This window comes from Callorhinus ursinus, unplaced genomic scaffold, assembly GCF_003265705.2.
Source record: "Callorhinus ursinus isolate GAN/ISIS: 27379988/994484 unplaced genomic scaffold, GSC_fseal_2.0 scaffold57, whole genome shotgun sequence".
Taxonomy (NCBI): domain Eukaryota; kingdom Metazoa; phylum Chordata; class Mammalia; order Carnivora; family Otariidae; genus Callorhinus; species Callorhinus ursinus.
Window position 1 is genome coordinate 5,340,225 of NW_027397119.1, and position 27,438 is coordinate 5,367,662.

At 49.3% G+C, this 27,438-nt stretch overlaps 1 protein-coding gene across 1 annotated transcript in view; it reads right to left on the bottom strand.

Annotated features, from left to right (window-relative positions):
• The window catches only part of LMOD1 (leiomodin 1), a 39,757-nt gene extending 15,676 nt beyond the window's left edge, over positions 1-24,081 (bottom strand). Inside the window, exon 1 of the mRNA XM_025855065.2 lies at positions 23,635-24,081. Coding sequence (XP_025710850.1) covers positions 23,635-23,895 — 261 coding nt within the window. The 5' untranslated portion in view covers positions 23,896-24,081. The remainder of the gene's footprint in view (positions 1-23,634) is intronic.
• Positions 24,082-27,438: the final 3,357 nt, after the last annotated feature.

Below are 27,438 nucleotides of genomic sequence, written 5' to 3' on the forward strand. Positions count from 1 at the left end.
CAGTCTATCCCCTTATCTCCGACCCTCAGATGATGCTACCTCCTTCCCATCGCTCCGCTCAGTCCCTCCTCTGACCTCACTGATGCGTCCAGGCGGCTGTCACTTCTCCCTGGGGTTACTGCAGACCCCTTCCTGTCGGCTTTGCTGACCTCTTCCAGGACGGTCTTCACACCAGCACAGCGACTATGCTGCCCGAAACCTTCCAGTGGTTCTCCAGCGCCCCTGGGATCAAGTCTAGACCCACTGGCCCGTCCTCACTTGGCCGCTGACCGCCCTGTCACCACCTTCCTGCCCGCGCTGCCACTCAGCCCTGCTCCCTGCTCTTGGCTCTGGCACCGAGCCAGCTCCTAGGCCTGTGCCGTCATGTTCTCACTGCTTGGAGAGCTCGTCCTCCCTCATTTCTCCTGGTAAATCCTTACCCCAATTCTTGACCTGGAGAGGTGTTAGCTTAGATCTTTAATTCATCTGTATTTTATTTTGGAGTGTGATGTGAGATAGTAATCTGTTTTTGAAACAGGTATCTAATGTCTGAATTACATTTATGATAAAAAAAAACCCAAAAGTCGTTTTATATATTAAAAAAAAGAAAATTGTCTTTAAATAATTCAGTTTCGTAGCAAAAAAAAAAGAAAGAAAGAAAGAAAGAAAGACAAACCAAGACCCCTCAGGCCAGTGGCAGGAGGAAAGCATGGAAGAGATGGGAAAGGACAGAGAGCTGAGTGGTGATTCCCCATCGTGAGGCCCAGCTGGGCTGTGCCAGGACCTGCCATGGAGCCTGACCCTTGCCTGGTTCTGTTCCAGCGATTTCGAAGTTAGCCTGGTGGTAAATATTATGCCTAGCAGAAATGCCAGAAGAGCGTCAGGCACCGCCTCCAACCCCAGTGTAAACATAAACACAGTTCATTTTTACCTCCCAGGATGATCTCTGGTGGGGTTGAGTGGTGGCTAAGAAAAAGACAGTGCATTTAGGAACCTGGGAAATGACATCTTCTGACGCAGTCCACCTCAAGACCAGGCTTCACATGGGGAGCAAATGCCATCCATTGCAGTTTCTGCATTGCCCTTATAAGTGATTGGGAGGGAAGGAATATTCTGGAAAAGAGAGGGATGTGCAAACTTGGGTGGTTGGGCTCTTGCACTGAATGTCTCACCAGACTCTGCCAGAGGGTATAGTGCTCCTTGACTGCTCTGAGTCTTTAAGGGTAAGGATGTCTTGTGAAAGGGATAGTAAATAGGAGAAGAAGATGGGACGGTGAGGGGTGGCTCTGTGGTTCTTGGTCCCCTCCAAGGAGCCCAAGAAGAGCCACCAAGAGGCACCAGCAAGCAAGGGAGGGCAAAGAGTGTCTACTTTTCACCAAGACCCTTATTTCTCCCGCCGAGGGCGTCTGCATTTTACTGCTAGTGGGGAAAGATGGGCGGAGTGGGGGGCAGGGTTCAAGGTGAAGGTGTCGCTTTATGGCTTGTGCTGGCCAGACCTTCATAGGCAGCACTGTTCGGGTTTCTTTTCGGAGTCTTATTATGGATCTTCTCTATAATGAAGGATCAGGCTCCAGTGCTCTCTGCAGACCTACGTGTTTTGCCAACTGGTCTGGTGACTCATACTGGGAAGCTTGTAGCAAACCCCATTTTTGGAGAAGCCAGGAAATCTCTTTGTAGAAACAAACAAGTCCCTTTCGTGCTCAGCTCTCTGAAATGCCTACTTTCTGCTTCTTTACTTCATCCCAGCATAGACAAAAACCCCAGCGAGTTTGGAAAACATTGTAAAGAGCTACTTAAATGTAAGCTATTTGTCCCAGAGTGCTGGGTCTCACTTAGGTCCCAGGGGGTAGCAGGAGGAACATGCTGTCCCCTTGCCTCCTGGGGCCAAGAGCTGCAGCCCTGGCTCGTACCCGGCCACAGGCTACAGTGGTCTCATCAGGGCTGGTTTCATGAGCATGCTCTGTTTAAGCTCGTCTGTCACCATCTTGAAAGTCTTAATAATTATCGAACAAGGAGCCCTATGTTTTAATTTTATAGCAGGTCCTGAAAATTGTGTAGCCAGTCCTGGGCCTAATAGAAACACAGAAGCAGAGGATGTCAGGGGTAGAGCAGGTCCCTGCCTTCCTGCTTTCACTGTGTTCAGGAAAGGCACCCCGATTCCCCAGACCCCCCCACCCCAGGACGTCGGCCTTGATTCTTCCTGCTCCCACACCACATTTCCTCCATCCCACCTTCCTAGTAAGTCTCTGATGAGCCCTCCCCGTCCGTCTGCCACTGCCGTGCTGGGGTCACCATCATCTCTTGCCTCCCAGCTGGGGTCCCTGCCTCCCGTCTTACTCCTCTCTTCAAGACATCTGCACGCTGTAGCCAGAGAGAGCTTTCTGACATGGAAATCTGATCAGTGGCTCCCAGGCTTTCAGGAGGAAGTCCAGACTTCTTAACTTGGCACGCAAGGCCTCCTTCGTGATCCGCCCGTGCCTGCCTCAGCATGCTGTGTGCACCGGGCCCGCACCGGGGTCATGAGGAAGAGCAAGTGTGCCGCTCTAGCTCGCTCCGCCTGTGAGCGCAGTTCTTGCCACCCAGAATGCCCGCTCGTCTTCTCTGCCTGGCGAACCCTTCCTGTTCTTCTTCTCTTCCTCCTCCTTTTTCACTTCTTACTATGGGAAACTTCAATTGTACACAAAACGAGAGGGACCAGCATAATGAGCCTCAAGGTGCCCATGGCCGGCCTTCCACAGTTACTGACATCGGGCCAATCTCGCTTCATCTATATGCCTACCCACATTCCTCCCATCCTCACATGACTTGGAGGCAAATCCCAGGTATGTCATTTCATTCATAAATATTTCAGTATGTATCTTCAAAAGACAGAAAATTTTTAAAAAGCTGGAATACCATTCTCTTTTTTTTTTTTTTTTTGCAGGGTGCAGAGACATTTATTCCAAAGTCCAGCAGACTGGCCAGGGGCCTCTACAATGTGAGCAGGAAGAAAGAGCCTACAGAAAAGGTAGGAGTTGTAAAATCGCTTTAATTCGGTTGGAATACCATTCTCTTACCTAAAAAACAAAGACTAGTAATTTCTCTTAATGGCCCGTCAACACTCAGAACAAGGGCCTCCTCACTGGCCCTCCTCCAGGCCCTGGGTTAGAACCACCCCCGCAACCCCCGCCGGCCCTGTGCTGGTTGAGCTGCCCGCTATCCCTGAACTTGTCACAGTTTACTCGCCTGTTCCTGGACTACATGATGAGCAACTTGAGGACCAGGACCAGACCTTTATTTCTGTCCCCAGCACCTGGCCTAGCAGAGTGCGTTGCACATAATAAAGATTTGCTGGAATGAAAAGAAAATATTTCAATCCTACCTACAGTGTCCCTTCCAAACAGGTTGTACTTGCATACTTCCCCTAACAGGGAGCTCAGTTCTTGGCTTCAGAAGAAGCCAAGACTTCTTCTTTTTTAAAGCTGACTTAGAGGGCGCCTGGGCGGCTCAGTTGGTTAAGCGACTGCCTTCGGCTCAGGTCATGATCCTGGAGTCCTGGGATTGAGTCCCGCATCAGGCTCCCTCTGACCCTCTTCCCTCTCGTGCTCTCTATCTCTCATTCTCTCTCTCTCTCAAATAAATAAATAAATAAAATCTTTAAAAAAAAAAAGCTGACTTAGAAATCCCTCCTGGTTCCGGTTATATCCCTGGGGTCCTACAAAACAAGGCTGCCCCTTCTCCTCTATATGAGTACTCGGTACATATTTGAGACTTATGGCTTCTTCTCCCTGAGGCCGGCCTTCTCCAGGCTAAAGGTGTTCATTTGTTAGTCTGAGCCCACATCATTCTGATCTGACTAGAACTTTCTGGGTTATCTTGGTTCTGCTGCTTAAAAGTTCAGTCTCTCTCAGGTTCAGATAATTTGCAGATATGGTAGGTGTGCCTTCTAGATCTCTATGCCCACTGGACAGGGCAGCATGGAGGACAGAGCTCTCTGGCACCCTGACAGAAACCTCTAGGGAGCCACCACTCACATCCCACCTTCCAGTCCACATCTGTCCATTCTGGCCCCTAAGCTATTATGAGAGGCCTTCTCCGGAGTCTCCTAAAGTCTCTGGAGGGGACAGGACTATGGAAGGGAGAGGGGACTGTCGGCTTCAATGCTACCTCCACTCACTGCTGACTTTTCCGGGGGGTTTTTACCCTAGTAAAATGATACACCTTGAGCCACAATTTCCCAGGTTTCAGACACTTGCTAGTTGTTCTGGAAACTTCCTCCTTTTGTGATACAGGTCATTACAACCCCCAAATGCAGCTCCCTTCCAGCAGCTGAGGCCTGAGGAGGCACAGGTTCTCTGTGTGCCAAGGCCACAGACAGGGGGATCACCCTTGTTGGCTGAGAGAGGAAGCACACTGGGGAGTCCATCAGAGTTAGGGAACAGCCTGAGCATTAAGCTGAATCTTTAAGCTCCAGGAGAACTGGGAGCTGGGGCTGGTCATTCCACTGGGGGGAAAGAAAGGGAAATCAAGATGTAGGGAGAAGAGAGGCAGCAAATAAGGGTGCCAATCCATTCCATCAGGGATGTCAAGTGGCTTCGACACAGTCCAGGACCCAGTAAATACACAGTGGGAGGGAGAGCCTGGAGGAGGTGGGAGTAAAGCTTCAGGGGAGGTCACTTGGGCACAGGAGACAAGGGAAGGACTTTCCTAGCAGAGGGAACAAGACAGGCAAAACATGTGATTATTGGAGCACAATACATCCAGGGATGGTTGGAAAGTTCTTTGTAACGGGAGGGGGGCTGAGGAAGTGGGGGTGAGACAGGAGACCAGAACTGTACCCTGAGCCAGACCATGACAGACTTCACACATCACGCTACAGGATGTGGGCTTCACCCAGTGGGCGACGGAGGAGCATAGAGATTCTTTAACCAGAGACGTGACCATCAGATTTGTGGTTTAGAAAGATAGCCTTGGCAGCTATTTGGAGAATGGAGTCGAGGCTGGGAGGAACTGGAGGGAAAGAGACCAGGTAGGAGCAATCACAAAAGTCCAGGCAAGAAGTGATGAGGTCCTGGACCACGGCTGAGCAGTGAGCACAAAGAAGAGGAGATGAATTCTCCAGATACTTCTCGGGGTCCAGTTAACCTGATTCAGTGAAGCGGGGAATAACAAAAAGAGTGGAAGATGACTGTCAAGATGCCCAGTCTGGTCGACCAGATAGATGGTGATGCTTATAGCCGTAGCAAGGACTATGGACGGTGAGGATGGGAATTGAGATGATGAATTGTTTTGGCCATGACAAAACTTAAATGCCTAACAAGTTGGCATTAATAAGCATCTTTGGCTCAGGCAAGAGATCTGGGCTTGAGCTGTGGATTTGGGAGTTGTGGGTGTGTAAGTAACAACGAAAACCATCAAGAAGAGAAGAGGGATTTAGAGAATAGAAGCATGGAGACTGCCACATTATTTAATAAAATAAAACCCATATTCTTTGAGGTTAGCAAACCATCTGAGAGACACTTCACACCAACTAGGCTGGCTATAATAAAAAAGACAGACAATAATATGTCAGGGAAGATATGGAGAAAATGGAACTCTCATATGTTCCTGGTGGGAATGCAAAATGGTGTAGCAACATTGAAAAACAGTTTGGCAGTTCCTCAAAAAGTTAAATATAGAGTTTTCAGGGGCGCCTGGGTGGCTCAGGTGGTTAAGCGTCTGCCTTCGGCTCAGGTCATGATCCCGGGGTCCTGGGATCGAGTCCCGCATCAGGCTCCCTGCTCCTTGGGAGCCTGCTTCTCCCTCTGCTTCTCTCTCTCTCTCTCTCTTTCTCTCTCTCTCTCCCCCTCTCTCTCCCTCTCTCATGAATAAATAAACAAAATCTTAAAAACATAAATAAATATAGAGTTTTCATATGACCCAGCAAATTCATGCCTATGTGTATACCCAAGAGAATTGTAAACATAGGTCTACGCAAAACTTATACACGAATATTCATGGCAACATTATTCATAATAGCCAAAAGTGGAAACAACCCAAATATCCATCAAATGCTGAGTGGATCACCAAAATGTGGTCTCTATGAAGGAATGTTATTCGGCCATAAGAAAGAACACTACAACACGGATGAACCTTGAAAGATATCATGTGAAAGAAGCCAGACCCCAAAGACCACATATTGTGTGACTCCATATCAATGAAACACCCAGAATAAGCAAAACCATACAGACAGAAAGTAGATTCATGGTTGTAGAGCCTGGGAAAGGGGGAGAGGAACTGGGGAGTCATTGCTAATGGGTACGGGGTTTCCCTTTGGGGTGATGAAAATGTTTTGGAATTAGGTAGTGGTGTTGATTGTACAAATTAGTGAATATACTAAAAAAGCTACTGAATTGCACACTTTATTGTTATTATTTTTTAAGATTTTATTTTACTATTTTTTTAAAGATTTATTTATATATTTTAGAGAGAGTGAGTGCGGGGGGGGGGGCGACAGAGGGGGGGAGAGAGAGAATCTCAAGCAGACCTCCCCCTGAGTGCGGGCCCAACGTGGGGCTCGATCTCACAACCCATGACATGAGATCATGACTTGAGCTGAAACCAAGAGTCAGATGCTCCACTGACTGAGCCAGCCAGGTGCCCCTAAGATTTTATTTTTAAGTAATCTCTACACCCAATGTGGGGCTCGAACTCACAATGCTGGGATCAAGAGTCACATGCTGAGCCAGCCAGGAGCCCCTGAATTTCACACATTAAAAGGGTGAATTTTGTGGCTTGTGAATTGTATCTTAATAAAAATAATTTAAAGATAATGAAGGGAGATTTTAGTCTTAATTGCACAATGACAGAAGGGTTATACTAAAAATCTTATTTTATATACTATGCTTATCTTCTCTTGCTTTACTTTCTAAAAGATAACGATTAAATAAAAAACTGAAAGTATAAAAACAAAAAAGCCCCCAAAGACCTATGTCAGAGGCCGCAGTTGGAAACGCTACATTGTAGACCAGCACTATCCAGTGGAAATATAATGTGAGTTATATATGCAATTTTAAATGTTCTAAAGTAAAAAGAAACAAGTGAAACTAACTTTAATGTTTTGAAGACATACAAAGTATCTTTTCAATACATGACCAATATAAAATTATTAATAAGATTTTACATTCTTTCTTTCTTGCTAACTCTAAAATCTGATGTGCATTTCACACTTACAGCACAACCCAATTCGGACCGGTCCCATTTCAAGTCCTTGATAGCCACGTGTAGCAAGTGGTACCATATTGGACAGTTCAGATCTAGAATGATGGTCACTTCCCATTTGGGCCAGTTGTATTTTCCTCTTTGTATTTGCATGTATGATGAACAATTTAAAAAACCTCTAAATAATAAAGGGTTTGTGTGATTGGCTCCAGTGTCATTAAGAAGAGGCAAGCTGGAAAGACCACAGCCTCTTCCACAGCTGGGCTTGGGGAGAAGAACCTCAAGAGAGGTTCTACATTAGGGAGAAGGGTGAAGGGAGCCAGAGCACAAGGGTCCTTCAGGATGGGAGAAGGATTCACCCCAGAACAGCCAGGAGTGTTTCCTGACCGCCTTCCCGGGGGTCTCTCTGAGGGCAGGGAGGCCAGTGCCCACCTTGGCTGACAGTGTTTGCAGGATGCCACACAGTGACAAGAAAGCTGCAGCCAAGAAGGCCACCAGGACTGAACCCATCCTGGAAATGGGCACACAGGGGATGTCTCATCAATGCTGACTGAACAATCGCATCTCCCATTTAAGTGGAGGTCCAAAGGGAAAGCCCAAGAGACAGATTGTTTTTTTCTAAGTTACGCAGTTTGTTGCAACCTAAAGTTAGAAGAAAGCATTCAAGGGGCACCTGGGTGGCTCAGTCGTTAAGCGTCTGCCTTCGGCTCAGGTCATGATCCCAGCGTCCTGGGATCGAGCCCCGCATCAGGCTCCTTGCTCACCGGGAAGCATGCTTCTCCCTCTCCCACTCCCCCTCCTTGTGTTCCCTCTCTTGCTGTGTCTCTCTCTGTCAAGTAAATAAATAAAATATTTAAAAAAAAAAAAAAGAAGAAGAAAGCGTTCAAGACCTTCCTCGGTCAGCAGCGGGGAAAACTCTTTAAGTCTTAGTTTCTTCATCTGTCAGGCAGGTTAGAGCCTGCTTCAAGGGAGGCTGATGGCGGGATCAAGTGAGATGGTGTAGATGGGAGCAGCTGAGTGCCTACTTACAGGCTACTGGGTGTAAGAGACTCTTCGATTTGTCTTGGGAAGGAAAAACGACTGCCTCATGACCAGGTATTATGTTTTGGCTACAGTACTTTAGACTGGCTTTGGGGCAGTGCCCCCTGGAAGCAGGAGGAGGGACTAACTAAACTTGACAGCCTCCCTACATCTGGAATTTTCCAAGGCTGAAGCCTTGATTCTCTTTTTAAGTGCTAACAATTCCTTCCTCCCAAGACAAAAGGAAGCCAGGCACACGGTGCACATGAACGGATCTATTCCTGGGAGCCACAGTGATGAGGAGGCCGAGGTTTGGCCCGTTTGGCAGATATCCCATCAGGAACTTGATCCTCTAGAAAACAGCGTGTGTGACCTCACGTTCACCTGGGCTGTGGACTGTGTCCCGGGAGTGACCATCGGTCCCTTCCCTTCCAGCGTCCAGGGGGTCTTTCCTCTCCTTTCGGAGTTTTGTTGCCCCCAGCTGGCTGTGAGTCTCAGCTGGGGGACAGTGTGCTAACGGTTCTATTTATCATCCTGTTTGGCTGGCTCCACCTCTCTGCGGATGGGTGCCAAGGGCCAAGGGAAGGAGCCTGTGCTCTGGGGATCTGTTTGGGCCCTTGGAAAATATATTTATTAGAAACCAAGTAAATGTCCAAATATAGACATATGGCTCAACCCAGCCATATGATGCACTATGCTAACATCCACTGAAAATGATGTTTAGGAAGAATTTTCAGTGACATGGGAAAATGACTCCACTACGATAAGAAAAGAAAAAAAGGAGGAAACACAATTTATGTGTTTATGTGTGAGTGTATACAATGGCCTCAACCACAAAAGGAAAAGTTCCCACAGACACATACACCCCAAAAAACTGCCAGTGGCTACTATCTTAAGCTAATGAAACAGGATTGTTGGTTATTTTTTCCCTATGTTTTGTATATTGTCTATAACGAGCCTTATGACATTATACAGGTATCCTTCCCTTTACGAAAGTTTGCGTTGCGCCACTTTGCTTTCACGGGCCGGCATTACTACCTGTTTTCGCTAACTGAAAGAAATCTGAAGCAGATTTTCCCTTCTCCAAAAAAAGGGGAAAAACAAAAGAGGCATTCAGCATTGGTTTTGCAGGGAGCCCTCACAGAGGCAGCACGTACCCCGAGCAGCAGCTAGAGGACCCCCCTACACCCCCCTGCGCCTTCCGCCAAACTCCCCCCACCAACTACACTCAGCATCCAGTCCCCGGAGCTTTGAACTGTGTCTGTGAGCATCTGTGCAGCATCCAGTCCCCAGAGCTTTGAACCGTGTCTGTGAGCATCTGTGCTTTATCTCCATTTATTCTGTGCATCTGTTAGCAAGATGTGTCCTAAGGTATCAGAAAAGCCTAAGAGAAGTTATTTTGGGGGTCTGGGAGTGCTCAAAAATTTTTCCATATAAATTGGTGGTAAGTGTTTCTTTGTTTTATGCCATTTCTGCTTGCAACAGGTTTCATAAGAAGGCCTTGTTTTTCAATAGTGGGGGAAACCCATAATTATAAGTTATTTTTTGAAGAAAGTCCATCTAGAAATAACACCTCTATGCTTATGTACCGCCCCCTGTTCCCGCCCTTAAGGCAAAGATTACAGACTGGAGGGAAAAATCTCCTTGACCACTGGAGTCTTCAGCACTCTGAGGTCATTATTAAACATCTTCTTGGTGATTTTGAATACATTATATTTTTCAGCGCAGTGAAGGACCAGAGACAGACAGGTTATCACTAAGTGGCGAGCGCAAGAGATGCCGTTGGATCAGTTGAGATGATTCATCTTGGGGAAACTTGGTAGAAGCAAGATGGCTCAATGTCATCCTTTCTCAACTGGGATTCCAGGAGAAAAATTAAGTCCTCAACACCTGAAGGCATCCATTGTATGTACTGAATTAATTTCTTTCTTATATATCTAGAATGGGACCTGCTATTTAGCATCTTTGGGAGAATTGAGGAAATAATCACTCCATTAATTTTCTGTAGGGCTTAATTCTCTTGCAGAACCCTGACTGAGAAAAGCTGATTGTTTGTCTACGGGGACCTAATCCCAGCCTCGCAGTTCTGGCTTCAGCAGGGCAAGTCTGTGTCTACATGGCCATGGAACTGGTATATCAGACCTCCTGGGTCATCATACTCACATATCTGAACACTGGGCCTCCCAAAAGCATAGGCTCTATGAATCCCAAGACAGCTCTCCTGCTATGTGTGTGTGATCCAAAGAGATAATCTGCTTATAGCAAGTTCTCTAGAGAAGCCATATTACTTTTTTTCTAGACCTAGAGGCAAAAGGCTGAACTTCTCCGGATACTCCAGGGAAGTACTCAGATAATGGGAGCTGCTGGCCTTGGCTGGCTGTATACAGAACAAATTCTGTCAAATTCTTACTCTCCTCTTTAGGGTGTATCTGTGGCCCCAGAGATCATGGGCAAACTTGATCGGGTCAAGCTAAAAATGTCAGCCTATAATCTCAGATCCCTAGGGAGCTGGGAAAGAGAAGAACAAGGAAGGGAAATAATGGAAAAAGTTAAAAATGAATCCTTGAGGCCCATTCTGTCCTGAAAGGAAAATATGGCAATGACCCATCCCAACAATTCAGATTCCAGAGTGTAAACTTGTGGACTGATTTAATTGGTTGTTTACAGAAACTGGGAAAAAAGAGTCACTGCCAAATTGCCTTTCATTTGAGGATTTGGACATAAAAATTATATTTTCTTTTTATTATTATTATTTTTAAGTAAGCTCTACACCCAATATGGGGCTTGAACTCATGACCCAAATTCAAGAGTTGCATGCTCTCCAACTGAGCCAGCCAGGCACCCCCAACATCGCATTTTCAAATTATCTCAGAAGAGTTTAGATGAATTCATAACTCCTGCAGATTCAGTCAAGTATGACAAGAATGGCATTTGCAAACCATTTGTCCCTCATTGGCTCAACATTTACTGAGCCAGGCACTGTGCTCCCTGCTGGGGACACGGAGACTAGTAAGAGTCAGGCCTTGCTCTTAAGAAGTCAGGGGAAGGCACAGAAACAGGCTAAGCCGAAACAATGTGTTAGGTGTGTGTCCTGCAAAAAGTGACGGGAGCTGCGGACAGATGGTGCTTGGTGAACACAGGGGTGGAGCACACAATCCAGACTGGAGGGATCGGGGAAGTAGGAAGCTGTCACCTGAGCTGAGCCTTGAAAGAATCCAAGTTAGCGAGGCCCAGGGTGGGGCCAACATCCCAGTCAAAGGTGACGGTTGGTGCAAAGGCACAGAGGAAGCGTGGCACCGCTGGAGGACCAGTTGTCACGTGTAACTGTAGCAAAGGGTAAAAGTCAAGGAGAAGAATATTAGTAGCTACAGAGATCGGGAGGCGTTAGGTTGCCAAGGGCCTCCTAAGCCACACTAAGGAGGGTGAATTTGATCATGGAAGCTATGTTGAGCAACTGAAGGCTTTTACGCAGGACAGTGTCATGATCATGATTCTATTTTATAATAAGACACTGGCAGCTGTGGGGAGGATGGATTGCAATGGGGGCAGAAGAGAGACAGGGAGATCAGTTGGGAGGTCACAGCATTCTTAGGGCTGGTAAGTGATCTGGGTGACAGCAGAAGCACCACAGGGGGAGGGGTGGAGCCGAGAGGGGTGGCACAGGTAGAGGCAATAGGGTTCCATCACTGGGAGAGTCTGGGAACACCGAGAGGGCCCAGAGTTCTGACCTAGGTGTGCTTCCATTTACCCCAGTGTAGAATGCAGGAGGAAAGGCAGGCTGGGGGGTTGGGGTGGGGTGACTGTGATTAATTTATTTTTAGACTCGTTGAATCTGAGACACTTGAGGGGTCCAAAAAGCAAGTGAATGATCTAGAACTCTAATAGAGATCTAGGCGAGAGATTGAGACAGAGCATATGCGTGGTAGCTGAAACCGTGGGGTTGGATGAGGGTACCCACGAAGACGGCCTCGGGAGGGCAGGGCCCTGAAAAACAACAATAGTGAGGCGTTCAGAGGACGGGCTGCTCTCAGAGGAGACAAGGAAGGAACAGCTAGAGAGAGAAAGAAAGCCAGGTAGCTGAGTGTGGTGTCTTGGCCCCAAGGGAAGTATTTCGAGAAGGAGAAAGTGGTGGAATACCACAGAGTAAACAAACAGGGTAGGGACTAAGAAAGCATCCCCTGGGTGCACAACGAGGAGGTCCGCAGAGACCTGATGGAGGTTGAGTCAGTGCAGGGGCGGGTGGTGTGAGAGCGAGTGTAGATCCGATTCCCTGCAGCTTCACTATGAAGGAAACGACAGAAGGTGGGAACTAGAGAGAAAGAGCCAGGGGGAAGGACAGTTGAAGGGGAAAGAGAGAGAGAGAGAGAGAGAGTCTGAGAGAAAACAGATGTTTACAGGAGCAAATGTTCCTGAGAAGACAGGAGCGAAAAGTGGGTGGGGGCATCAGCCTGGGACAGGAAGAGGGACATCTTTTCCACGAGATGAGAGAGTGGCGAACCCGGTGTGGGGCTTTATCCCAAGACCCCGGGATCATGACATGAGCTGAAGTCAGACGCTTAACCCACTGAGCCAGCCAGGCGCCCCGAAGGGCAAATCTTAATAGTAGGGCTCAGCAGGACAGCCGGCAGGATATGGCCAAAGGACTCGACAGCACTCTAGTTGCTCCCAAAGATGGACACCATTAGAAATGATGATGGTGGCCCCCACTTTATGATATGCCTACTGTTTGCAAATCACTGTCATGCACTTCTTCGAACTTTTGTACTCTTCAAATTAGGCAGTATCATTGTTATTTGCAGGTGAAGAAATGAAAAGTTCACTCTGCATTTTCTATGACCCAGCAATTCCACTCCTAGGTACATACCCAGCACAAATGAAGTCATAAGTGCACCAAAAGATGTACAAAAATGTTCACAGGAGCATTGTTTATAATAGCCCCAAACTGTAAAACAACCCAAAGTCCATTAACAGTGAAATGAATACATAGATGATGGCATGTTCATACAATGAAACACTCATGGAATACTCTACAGCGGTGAGAGCGGAAAAAAGGCTGCAGACAATGTGGTTGAATATCGCTAACATAAAGCTGAGTGAGAGAAGCAGAATACGGGGTGCCTGGGTGGCTCAGTCAGGTAAGCGTCTGTGTTCGGCTCAGGTCATGATTCCGGGATCCTGGGATCAAGTCCCACATCGGGCTCCCTGCTCGGCGGGAAGCCTGCTTCTCCCTCTCCCACTGCCCCTGCTTGTGTTCCCTCTCTCGCTGTGTTTCTCTCTGTCAAATAAATAAATAAAATCTTTAAAAAGAACAATTATCAAAAATAAATAAATACATAAATAAAAAGTAAAAACAATTATCGGGGGGCCTGGGTGACTCAGTCGGTTGAGTGTCTGCCTTCAGCTCAGGTTGTGATCCTGGGCTCCCTGCTCAGCGGGGAGTCTGCTTCTCCCTCTCTCTCTACTTGCTGCTCCCCCTGCTTGTGTTCTCTCTCACTCTCTGTCAGAGAAATAAAATCTTAAAAAAAAGTAGAATACAAAAGAACACCTACTTTATGATTTTATATATATATATATGTATATATATATATAAATAAAATTTAGAAACAGGCAAGACTAACCTATGGGGTTGGAGTCAGGGTAGGGGTTCCTGTGGCAGGGAGGAAGGGGGTAGAGCTGGAGAGGAAGCAGAGGGTGGGTGGGGGGCCCGCAGTGCTGGCAACATTCTCCTTCTTATTCTCTCTCTCAGTCTCCTTCATTGGCCCCCTTCTCTTCTTCTGATGCCTAAATGTTGGGGTAGTGGAGGGCATGGTCCTTGGCCCTCTGCTCTTCATCCACAACTTCTCCCTGCGTGATCTCTTCCAGGCCCATGGTTTTAACTATCATTTATATACTAATGGCTCCCACATGGACTCTCCAGCCCCACCACCCCACTGAGCTCCCAACTTGTGAGAATCCTCACCTTTGTGAGAATTCATGACACTCTACATTTGTGTTTTGGACACTTTTCTGTATGTGTTTTATATTTCAATAAAAACAAGGTGTTAGAAAAAAATCCATTATTGTCAAGTACAAAATGAGACTCAGAAAAGGCATTAAAGAACACAGCGAAAAGAAAGTAAAGCTTATAAATGTTCAATATTTGTCTGAGGCCACGCAGCTAGGAGACAGTCAAGCCAGGAGTGAGCCCCAGGTGCCCCCCTGACTTGCCTTGCAAACCCAGGGCCGTCAGCTGTGTGCTGGGAAGGGACCTGTGCCCTCCCTCCTTCTTCTTGGGCACAGGTGGCCTTGGGGACAGAAGATGGATGCACTGGAGGTGAAAATCGACTGGATTTTCAAGGAGCTCTGGAGCTGGCTATTGTCTGTTGACTGTTCACGTGCCAGATGTACGATCCGGAAGTGTTTTCGTGTTTTCTCTACCCCACCCAGGGAGCACTGAGCAGTTTTCTTGCAACCTGACGTTTAACCTCTGACTACGGTCACAGCCTTGTCAGTTTCTCCCCACTTCAGTCCAGCCCGTGTCCGGCCGCCGGGGGGATCCTCCTGGAGCAGCACCGTGCATGTGTCAACACAGACCAGACCAACCTCCTCTCCCCCTGACCACATTTAGCAACCTGCCTGCATCCTTGCCTGTCTCCACTGTCTTCCTTCCCAGGAGCAGAGGTGACCGCCTTCTGCCAAGGCCAACCCCTCCACTCCAGTGCATTCCATCTCTTTCCCTGCTTTTTCCAGTGCCATCGAGGGTTCCCTCTCTACTGAACCAACCCCCTTAGTATATAAACATGCTATCATATTCCATCTTAAAAAAAAAAAATTCCCCTTTGATTCCACATTTACTTCCAGCTGCCGCCCTGCTTCTTTGCTTCCCATTAGAACAAAACTGGGAAAAAAAACCCGAAGACACCTGTCTGTATTCTCTATCTCCAGTCCTCACGGACCATTCTCTCTCGAGTCCACTCTTCACTGCAGTGACCCCAATCTTGTCAAGGTCTCAGCGGCTTCCATCTTTCCAGTTACTACAGTCGATTCTCTGTTCTTACCTTATCAGACCTCTCAGCAAGAACAGAAACAGTGGAGACTCTCTCCTCCTATAAGGCCCCACTCCACTTGCTTTTGTGAAGCTGCTCTGAGCTTCTGCCCACCTCTCTCAGTCCCCTTCATTGGCCCCCTTCTCCTCTTCCAATGTTTAAATGTTGGGGTAATGGAGGGCATGGTCCTTGGCCCTCTGCTCTTCATCCACAGCTCCTCCCTACATAATCTCTTCCAGGATCATGGTTTTAAGTATCATTTATATACTAATGGCTCCCAGATGGAATCTCCAGCCCCACCACCCCACTGAGCTCCCGACTTGTATGTGCCCAGTCAATCCGACACTTGCTCTTTGATGTCGACCAAGCATCATGAACTTGTTCAGATCACAGTTCTTGATCTCCTCAAAACCACTCCTCTTCTGTTGTTTCCTACCTCAGTAAATGGCATCAAATCTAGCCAATAGCTCAGGCAGGCCTGGGCCCCCCACTCCTCTCTTTTCCCTGGTGAGTCAGCCAGTCCTGTCTGTGCTACCTTGGAGGTCTTTCCTAAATCTGAGCACTTCTCCTCCGGTCACCCTGGGCCTCTTGCCTGAGCTACTGCACACCCTTCTAGCTGGGCCCCCTTCTCCCCCAGGCTTGCCCTCCTACCATCTATTCATCTGAATGCTGGCAGAGTGATGATGGATCCTTTTAAAAACCTAGATCAGATCACCTCTCTCCCCTGCTCACAACCTTCCAATGACGTCTCACCACACTTGGAATAAAAATCCAAACTCCCTCTGCTGCACTATAAGGTCGTGCATTATGTGAGTCCCGCTGACTTCTGGGGCCTGATCTCCTCCAAACCCCCCACCCCCACCCCTGGCTCGCTCTGCTCCAGTTACACTGGCCCGGCTTTTCCTCAGACATACTAAACCTGCTCCCCTCCCCAGGCCTTTCTGTGTGCTGTGCCCTCTGCTTGGAAAGCTTTCTTCAGACCTTCCCACTGGCTGGCTCCTTCGGTCCGTTCCAGGCTCTGAGCTTGTCATCCCTGTGGCAGTGTCTTCCCTGACCACCTTAGAGGAAATCGTCATAGACCTTCTCTTGAAAGTGCATTCTTCTCCTTTATGTGTATGTGACATATACGTTATATGTGATGTGCATGCGTTCTATGTGACCTATCTATTTAAGTACATGTATTCTCAGTCTCACCCATTAGAATAGAAGCGCCACGAGAGCGGGGACCCGGTCTCTCATTCACTACTCTGTGCCAGCATTCAGAAGCACCTAATGTGATGGAAACTTCCTAAACAGCTGGGGAATTAATGATTTAATGGAGTCCTCCTCCCTGCTTGTAGATACAAAACATAATTCCTGAAACCTGCCTAGGAAAAGGATGCTGAGAAGGGGGGGTGGAGGGAAGGGCAGTGAAGGAAGGGGATGAAATGCAAATTTAGGGTTTAGCCCTCACTACCAGGTTTCCAGCCCGGCACTCTGCGACCTGCTTTACAGATGTTATTTTGCTTAATGCTCACAACTCTCCTATGACTAGGTGTTATTTCCATTTTAAAGATGGGGAAACTCCGGCTCAGAGAGGTAAAGTAATTTGTTCGGGTTACACAGCCGGCCACCAGCAGAGCAGGATCGACATCCAGGTCTAGCTGGCCTCCAAAGACACTGCGCTCAGCACTAACTCAATACATGCCCAGCACTAACTCAATACATTCCGCCGCCAGGGCTTCACTGGAAGTTCTGCCCCGCCCCACCCAGGATGTTCCACCTGGCGGGGAAGGGGGGGCTCTGCCGGCCTGATCCGACGGTCAGGGCTGGGGATGTGTGCACCTGCAGAGCCCGAGGGTCCTCCACGAGGGCAGTCAGATGAGGGGGTGGAGGCGTGTGGGTGCGGGAGGCCTAGCTGTCCTAAGCAGCACCCTGCCATCCCTGCTGGTCTGGTCGTTTCTACAGCTGACCCCAGAGACGGGTGGAGCCCAATTGGTCCAAAGCAGCCTAGGCTTTTCTAAGTTCCTGGAAGTTGCAGACAAGAATTCACTAGTCCCCAGCCCTCCTCCCAATCGCCCTTTACCCCACCTCTGAAGTGTTTCCAACCCAGTCACCCAGTGCAGGCCACTGAGCCTGGGGCATGAAATAAATTAGGCTCAAAGAAATCGAGAGAAGGGGGCCAGGCGGGAAGTCAGTAAATAAGCCTGCCTTTTTCCTTAAGCTAGCTCCTTGCCTCTCTTTCTCCCATGCTCTCCCTCCCTTTCTGCCATTCCCTCAATCCTGCTGACAGATTGTCTTTTAACCTCACAGGTATAATGTCCGAGGAACCTCGGGGAGGAGAAGTTCCTCACGATGGGCCAGACACTTTCAGTACCTCAGCCAATTTAATCCTCACAATAACCCTTCAAGATTGAGGTCATCTTCCCACTTGACAGTAAAGCAATGGGGCCTCCAGCAGCTATATGTTAACGAGATAGCATTAATAACGCCTCTGAGTCCAGAAGGTACTCAGGAAAGTTCTTCCTCTTCCTCAGGTAACATGCTCACCAGCTCTGACGGGGGCAGAAGCAGAATCACACCTGGTCCTGTTTGGTTCCAAACCCCTACAGGCTTTCTATTCCCCACATGGCCCGGGTCTAAGGGACCCCTTTAGGGGAACTGAGGCTCTGAATCCAGACCCCTTCTTTCTTTGCTGGTCATGCCAAAAGAGATCTAATAAAAAAGAAAGCACAGCCTGATCTGGAAAGGACTGTGTATTACGGTCCAGGATATTCTTGTTTATCCAACTTGGCAGACGTACGAATGTCGGCTTCTCTTGCCCCGCCCCACAGTCATTGTTTTTTTTTGCTGTCACTGCAGTGTGTGTGTGTATAGACTTTATGCATGTAGACTGTAGATCTCCAAGGACAGCGCCCTTGACCCCTCTGTCTTCGGTAGCTCTCCCAGTGCCCTTCCTCCGGGCTCTGCCTGCTGTGGGCCAGCTCTGGTATGCGGACGCCGTCTGATACAGGTCCTCCAGAGTCTCTTGGGGAGAAAGAGAGGCTGAGGGAGGGTAGCCAGGTTAGATGAGGATTTTGTCTCCACTCTGGGTGTCTGCTCAGACAGGCCTCTTCCTGCGTTGGTGTGGGGACCTGAAGCCCCCAGCCTACCAGACGCCCTTGGTCAGTGGGGCTCATACCCATGCCCTGACCATCTGCATCTCCCGCTCGCTGTGGGGACATCTCAGGTTTACATCTCCTCCTTGGTCCCATCTGGCCTGCCTCCCTCTGGCCACATGTCCCATCCACCCAAGCTCTTCTCCCTGCGGTCCTGCTGAGAAAAGTCGAGCACCAGGGGCGGTGCCAAGGGGGTGGGGAGCAGGCGCTGGGGACTTGCCGCTTAAAATCCATCCAATTGGATGGTCTATACACACAGAAGAAAATGTATGAAATATGAGTAAGAGCAACACTGAAAACAAACACCTGTGGATCCCACCACCTAGTTTAAGAAGCTGGTTAACTAGTTTTTTAAACTCTGGATGGAGGCACCTTTCAGACTCCAGGGAAAGATTTTTAAACTTGTCTAACCCTGACTGGGTATCTGCTGTTGCCTCCCTAGGTCTACAGGCCCCCCTCACCTCTTCTGCCCTCTCCACCCCAGGCTCCAGGGCTATTTTGGGTGTGTACCAGTCGGGGTTAATCTCCTTAATCGTTGAGCCGTGCTGCCCAGGGCACTCCTGATAGGGCCCAGCCCTCTGCAAAGGGTAATCAGAGGGTTGTGCTGCCCGCCTCGGGCCTGCCTGGCATCCCCCTCCCAGTAGAGAAGCCATGGACACTGGGCCATGAGCTGGGCCTGGTAGGGGAGGGCACCCGCTAGGCTGGGTGAGCCAGAGACCTGAGGGGAAGGTCAGGAGGCTGGGTGACTGGCTAGTGGGGTGCTTCTGGTTAGCTTCTCAAGGGAGAACCTAAAAGAGCTTCCTCCACCCCCCAGTTCAGCTGCCCCTGCTTCTGGCTGGGTGGAGGTGCTAATCCCCAGCCCCTGGTAACACCAGGGAGAAGGACAGGGGAGGCAGGCTGGAGATTTTCTTTCCCACTGGGGAAGGAAAGAGAACACATGAGTTGACCTGCTGGGATCAGGTTCCTGAAACCTGAGCCAAGCACAAGGGTTTCACTCAACTGTTGGCCACACACCTGCCCAGGGGGGGCCTTGTCTTCTACCTGGGCAGAAGGAGAGTCCCAGAAGGACTAGGATGGAACACACAGGCTGAGAGGTCTGTGCCTTTAAAGGGAGGGAGGGAAGCCAGGGGTCAGCTCTGCCAAGCCCCACCTCCCCCTCCTAACATTTCATTCAACCAACAGAGCCTGAGGGCCCACCTCTGTGCTGGGCCCTATGTTAGTACTTGTCCACCAGAATCACACAAGCTGGTGAGGAAGACAGGTAAGAAAACAGGATGGGGTTGGTCCAGAGCGGCACTGGAGTGCTCAGATCAGACATGGTTCCTACACTTCCTACGCTTGCCCGGCAGTCAGGGAAGACTACACGGAGGAAGTGGTGCCTGAGACCTTGAAGGAGGCACAGGGGTGGGTTGGGGAGAGGAGTATTCATGAAGCAGGGGGTAAACCAATCTAGGACAGCCCTGGAGTATTCTATCCAGTGTGGGAGGTGCTGCCCGAGGCCCCTTGCCCAGTCTACACCCACCCAGCACGATAGCCAGAGTATGAACCTTGGGACTCCTCCTCCCCCGGAGAAACCAGAACTTAAGACCCAAACCCGGCCTGCCTCCACTCTCAGTTTCTGTCAAAAAAAACAAACCAACCTTTTGTTACGGAAAATGTCAAGCATACACACAAAAGTAGAGAGAACCATGTAATGGGCACACGTGCAGACCCATCGCCCAGCTTCCACAATTATCAACTGGTGGACAATATTAGTTCATCTATCCCCCTACCACTCCCCTTGCCCACATTATTTTAAAGCAAATGCCCTAATCCTATCAGTTTTCCCCATAAATATTTCAGGATTTGTGTCTAAAAGGCAAGGATCCTTTAAAAGGTATATCCATAATACCGTTATCCCACCCAAAAGGAATTAACAAAAATTCCTAATGCCATCCAATATCTTGGCAGGACTTACTTCCCCAATCCACACTTGATTCTAAGAGTTTGAATCCCGAGGCCACGCTTGGTTTTACTATTTATGTTCCCAGTCCTGGGGGCAGGGACGAGCATTCAGCCAGGCTGGACGATGTGATAACCTGCTGCTCCTACGGCAACATAGGACTTTGTGGTCTGAGCCCCGTCACACCTCCGTGGGGGTTCTGTACATGTGTGTCTTGTGATCCTAATTAGATGATAAACTCCTCAGGATGGGGGCTAGCACGACTGCCCTTTTTTGTACCCTGGTGAGGCAGAGAGAAGGAAGCATTGTCCTTAAAGCCTGGGGTGGTGGGGAGGTACTTGTTGCTGTGTGAACTTAGGGCACTTACTCAACTTCTCTGAGCCTCAATTTTCTGCTCTGTATCATGGCGATAAACGTACCTATCTCCCAAGAAGTGTGAGGTTTAAATAAAGGAAGAGGTGAATATGCTTCACCTACAGAAGATTCTCAGTAAATGGTCACCTTGCTGCACTTCCCAGAGTCGAGTTACTGTTTTGACTAACTTCCAGTCAGTTCCTTACAGGGAGCAAATGCCGCTAGCCGTGAGAGCTACTGCCAGTCTAGCGGCCTGGAGTTGCTCTGTGTCTGTGGTGTCAAAGGCCCCCCAGCCTGTGCATCCAGGGTTCCTTTGTTTATTGTTTACTTTGACCCCTAAGTTGAGCAGACAGGCTTGGCTTGCTCAGCCCTCAGAGGACTGAGGGAAGGGAGGGGCTGGGCAGGGGGAGACAGCAATGAATTAATAATTGCATAGCTGCCATTTATTGTGCATTTATTATAAGCCAAGTCCTGTGCTAAGTGCTTTTCACTATTGTCCTCTCCGTTTTTTACAAAAATCCTACGGGCTGGATACTGTGTAGCTGAGGGAAGGGAGGCGACTGGGTAACTTGTAAGTTACTTATTTATACTATTCAGAAGAGACGCTGGTACTCAAACCAGGCTTTCCTGGCACTTAAACAAGTTCTTTTTTTTTTTTTATAGATTTTTATTTATTTATTGAGAGAGAGAGAGAATGGTAGAGAGAGAGCATGAGAGGGAAGAAGGTCAGAGGGAGAAGCAGACTCCCCGCTGAGCAGGGAGGCCGATGCGGGACTCGATCCCGGGACTCCAGGATCATGACCTGAGCCGAAGGCAGTCGCTTAACCAACTGAGCCACCCAGGCACCCTTAAACAAGTTCTTAATCCCACACTTACTAGCTTGCTAATGGTGCTAAAGAAGTCACTTCGTAGGGTTCATTGCCATTCATCCAGACTTACAGAGATGACTTCTGCTCATGGCTCGGGATCACCCAGAACTCCACCCAGGCACTCTGCCGACATATGCCCTTGGACTGGATGAGGAAGAACGGAGACAGCCTATCCCTCCAAGGGAAAAATGGCCCTGACGCCCTCTTCTCATGCTGAAGGTGTACACACACACACACACACACACACACACACACACACCCTCCATTCCCTGACTCGGACTCTGTCTGCAGAAACAAGCGTGCACCTGGCAGGGGTGAGGGGGTGGGACCAGGAAGGCGAGGCTTGCCATGGTTTCAGTTGGCTGAGGACAAAGCCTCTTGAGAATGCAATTTCCAAGGAGCCTGAGAGTCCCTCACACTCTCCATAGCCTAAGCATCTTGCTTGGGGATTAAGAATGTTCTGCATTTGCCTTTAGCCTCAGGACTACCCTTCTGCATACCAGAAGCCACTGGGCACGGGCTCTGGGGACTAGCAGTGAGGCAAGAGCAGGGCTGGGCTGCAGAGTGAAAGTCGGGGGTCCAAGCAGGGGATTTACAGAGATGCCAAAGCCTTGGGCATGCTGCGTGGCTTTCCCTAAGATGTCCTGTTAGCTGTCTTGAAGTACCCGGCCCTCACAGGGAGTGCCCTATATCCTCTCATCTTTTCCATAAATGTTCTAGTATCCTTTCATCATTATCCGAGTGGCGATCACCTTGCGCACAGGGTAATGAATTTCTGAGCCTTCTGACTCCCCTCACCCCCAACTTCTGGGGGAAGCCTTGAACATGGGCCCAGGGTGGTAGGGGTGGAGACAGAGGTCCAGCTCCTCTACCTCACTTTCCTGCATCCCTCCTTCCCCCACCCCTTCACTCAAGGAGCCAGGGCTCTGTCCGCAAACGTGCTCCTTGACTAGTGTCCGGCACAATCTCCGACCCAGCCAGACATGTCACAGAAATTCCAGGAGATACTATGGCCTTTCTCATTTCCTTTGGGAGAATGAACACATCATGTGAAGCGCTGGGTCTTGGTTTCCACAGAAGTAAAACAAAGGACAAGAACTGAGACTGAACTTCCTCATGCAAGAATCCACAAGGACAAGAGACGTGGCCAGTAAGAACCGGCTCACAGACAGAGGACAGTTTCCCCACTAACCCCTCTCTACAGTGGACAAGGGGCTCTACGAGTCACGCTCAGGTGGAGGCTAGCCTAGTTTGTCCCAAGAAAACTCACATATGAACACATGATGAATAAAGGACTCCTCCGTGCCAAGCCAGGAAAACAAAAAACAGGTCTTGCTTAAGCCCATCCTAGAAGTCAGCAGATGTTTCCAAAATGGCCCTCCTTGACCGGCCCCTCCTCTGTCCCCTCCTCAAGGCAAAACCCTGCTGGGGACTATCTTTATGCCCCTAGCAAAGGGACCTTGCTGGCTTGTATGACCAAAAGGAGGGGATACTCCCTCAAGATGCTCCTCTAGGAAGTGCAAACCCCAGCTTCCCTGGGAGGGAAACTGAAGCCATCAGGTGAAGATGCATTTCCCACCTCACAGACCCCTGACCCCTGACTCCCATTCCTTTGGGAAGCCCATCTGCCCCTGAGCCTCCTCAAATGGTCCGCGTGCCACGAGGTGCCCACAGGGCCAGAGGGCTTCAAAATGAGCAGTTCCGCAAGGAGGCCTGACTTCCTTTTCTGGGGGTGGCTGCCAAGAGACTGCAAGCATCATTCTATCCTCTACCTCCTCCCCACAACGGGTGAAATGAGTGTGCAGGGGAAAAAAAGCGCAGGGGGGAACAAGTACAGAATCAACTTGACAATGAACGCTTCAAGGGCATTCTCCAGCTCCCATTCTAGCAGCCCTATCTGCCACTGTGGGATGCTGAGTTCTCCCGACAGAGCCAACTTGTGCTTTATAACAGAAATTAGGGGTAAGAGGTTCACACTGCCCGCTCAGCAGATGGTAATCGGTTCTGAAGCGTTTCATCTTTTGCCAACGAGACCTTTTCCTCTGAGGAGAGAAGCATCCTAGTCACGAGTTCGGGTCTCCCTCCCCTCCTTGCCCTCCCCCCTTCCCTCTAGCATATTGCTCACTCACATCCACGCACATCTCCCTCTGAATAAGTTTCTTGGTCTCCTTTTCACAGAAGTTGAGCATGGCTTCCCGGTTGTACGTGCCCACGGACTGCTTCTCCGTTTGGTTTCTCTGCCGCAGGCCCACGGGAATGCTCCCGTCCGGATCCACCACATCCAGCTCCTTCTCTAGCTCCTCCATCTCCTCGGGAGACAGGGTGGACAGCAGGCTGTCGATGTCGGGGTCTTCACTCACCTGCCGGCGATACTTGGCTACCTTGGACATCTTGGCAAAGTGAGCTGTGGCTCTTGCGGGGGCGGGGGGGGGGGCTACGGGAGGCCTGGGGGGGGGCACAAGCTAGTCTGGGTGGAGCAGAGTGGGCTTGGGAGCAGACCCCCAGCTGATTGAGGACGTGACTCCGCTGCCCTGCCCTGCAGAGCCACAGGTGCCCAAGTGTTAACTGCAAGCTAGCTCCCAAGCCCAGGGCTAGTGGACCCTGGCTGGTCTAACCGGCGGCCAATAAGACTTGACAACAGCCTGGCCCTGAAAGGAGAAGCCAATCCCCACACAGGGGGCGGGCCTGCCTCGCTGTCAGAACTGTTTGAAACTTGAGGACATTCCAGGGAATCTTGGAGCTCTGTGTGACCAAATTTAGTACAGAGCATTTAGCCTTTTAAAGACAAGGGGGCCACGCAATGAGAAAAAGATACAAAAATGTAGAGGCTGGAAGAAGCTGATCAGAGCCACAGGAGAGCCAGAAAAGCAGAGACGGGGCCATGGGGGTGGGGGGTGGGGCAGTCAGGAACAGGCCAACTCCAAGCATGCCCTGCTCAAGCACATATCTGACTTCTGCATCCCGGCTGGATGTTGCCAGGGTCGGTGCGTGGTCCACTGACTCCTTTCTACTGTATTTGGTAATGTGCTGGGGGACTCCCGGTTGTTTACAGCCACGGGAGAGATACATGATTCCAGATACTCCGAACTACCCGCCCACCCATTCTCTCTGCACAGGAGAACCTGAGTGCCGAGCATCAGAGGCTCAGCCACTTTTTGAGAGAGAGAGAGAGAAAATAAATCTTCACTGTGTACCCAAACTGAAAACTGGTAGGCTGGCGAGAAAGTATGACCCGCACAAGTCAGGGAACTCTTAAAGGGCTGTCCATTTCCAGGAAGCACCAAGGCTCTTGGGAAGAGGGTTCAAACCTCCCTCCGTTCTCATCTGCTTCTTCCTCTGCTGGGGGATCTGTAGACAGACCTCCTTCGGGAGGGCCGAGGAGGAGCCAGGAGGTTGCCACCCACATATAAATCCAGAGCACAACTGAGTGTGTCTTCAGGGAAATATAATTCTGGGCTGTTGGGAGGGATACTATTGCAGAGGGCCTGGCATGTTTCATAAAAGGGCTTTCCACTGCTCATCCATCATGCTGCCTGCACAAGTCACAGAGACACTCAATCTCCTTCCCCCCCTCCCTCCTGCCACAAAATCCCTTCTAGAAGCCCTGGTGTAACCCATCAGGGTAGATGCTTCGATCTTTCCTGGCGTCTTTCCATCCTAAGCCAGAGAGAGACAGTCACCTGATCAGCATTTGCTGAGTCCACGGATCGTCTGGGACAAAAACTTGGCCCTGCATTTAATGCCCACGAGTCCAGCTTTAGGTTAAGGCTGAGGAGGGGATGGCACTGACGGGCAGGACTAGAGTGCAGAGGTGAGGCAGGTAAACCTGAGAGGCAGGGTGGAAGATGGGCTGACAGAATCCTGGGGGCTGTCATTTTTAAAAGGCAGTCGTCATTCTGTCGGTGAGTTGGGAAGCATGTATTTATTGAGTGCTTACTATGTGTCAGGTGCAGTTCTAAGGGCAAGGCATGTAACTAAAGATAGAAAATTGGGGTGCCTGGCTGGCTTGGTTGGCAGAGCATCTGATTCTCAATCTCAGGGTCGTGAGTTCAAGCCCCATGTTGGGTGTGGAAACTACTAAAGAAAAGAAAAAAGAAAAGAAAAGAAAAGAGAGATCCCTACCTTCTTGCAGCTTACTTTCCATCAGTGAAGATAGTTAATAAATAAATAATTTCAAAGAACTCATTAAAAAAGTAAAAGCTGGGCACCTGGGTGGCTCAGTCGTTAAGCGTCTGCCTTCGGCTCAGGTCATGATCCCAGGGTCCTGGGATTGAGCCCCGCATCGGGCTCCCTGTTCCTTGGGAAGCCTGCTTCTCCCTCTTCCACTACCCCCTGCTTGTGTTCCTGCTGTCGCTATCTCTCTCTCTCTGTCAAATAAATAAATAAAATCTTAAAAAAAAAATTAAAGGCCTACAAAATGCCTCAAAAGAGAAGTCCAGGGGCCATAAGGAAGAACAACAGGGGAGGCTGGAGAGCAAGCTGGTTTCCTAGTTCAGCCTGGACTCTCCAGGCCAAAAGCCCTGAGGTATTGCTACTCACCGGTCATGTGGCTGAGACGTGGCTTCATCACCTGTAAAACAAGGACAGCACTGGTACCAACCTTGTAAGACTGTTGTGAACATCAGGTTCAAACATACCCATGAGACAGTTAGTTGCTATACCTGATATATGGTAAACGCACAATAATTATTAGCAATTATCATAACTTTTTACAGTGATTTACAATTATTTATTTACTTGCTTCCCGGGTTCTTTTCTCCCCATCCCACCTCTTCTCTCATTGTTTTCTTGCCTTCAGCAGTAACTACCTTTAACACACACACACACACACACACACACACACACACACACACACACACACACACCCTCACCTGGTTCTCATGCATTCATTCATTCAAGCATTACTCAGATACTGCTACGTATACATAGCCTACCAGGCACTATAGGGTGAGAGTACAAAAATAATTACAATCTGCTTATTCTCTTTAAAATGTATAATTCATGGGGAAAAACCTAATTATACTATAAGGCAAAGTGAAGCAAGACAGGTGGAAGCAATTGTTAAAGAGTCCAACCGAAGACGCAATGATTTTGTAGGGAGCAGTCAGGGTGGGCAGCCCAGAGAGTCTAGCAAAGGGCTTGAGCTACCCTGAGATGGGCTTTAGTCTGATATTGGGTGGAAAGGACGCTTCCTATACCTGTCAACAAGCCTCTAGCCCAACCCCACCCCTACTCCGGCCCCACCTTGGGTAACTCAGTCTTCACTCTCACTCTTGCCCAGCAGGAGTTTTCTGGAAAAGGCATCATCTCCTGGAATCCCTGGCTCTGGAGCCACCTTGGCCAACCTCTAGTCCCCAATCCACTAAAAGCATCTCTCTTTCCGGCCTCCAAGGATTTTGCTTTCTTAGGCTTTTTGCCAATGATGTTCCCTCCTCCCAAAGAGCAATCAGGGCCTGAGTGCAAATAACCGCCTTCAGCCCCCCGGGCACGCTTTGTACCATCTGGTCTCAGTGGCCGTCTCTCTGGGTCCTGTGGTCTCTGCTCAAGGAACACCCTCAGAAAATAAACCCACAGCTTCCAAACTTCAGGGAGGGACTCATGGCCTCCTAACCAATGTTTCCGCACACAAACCCCTGCATCTTCTCTGCCTCAGGTCCCGCAATTCCAGACAGGGGTCTTCTGATAGAACTCAGTCTGAAGTTTTTGCTCCCTAGGGCCCAAGGGACTGTGGGCTCACAGACTCTGAAAGTCTTCCCTTGAAAGGCATCACAGCAGGCTCTGGAAGATTCAGAACCACAGAGCCCATGAGTACAGTCTCCTCCAGCCCCTGCAGTGAGGGACCACTGCCCCTGACTCTGTAGGGGGCAATAATTATCCAAGCTCAGAATCCACTTCCACCTGAAACAAATACATCCTGATTGTCAGGGGATTCT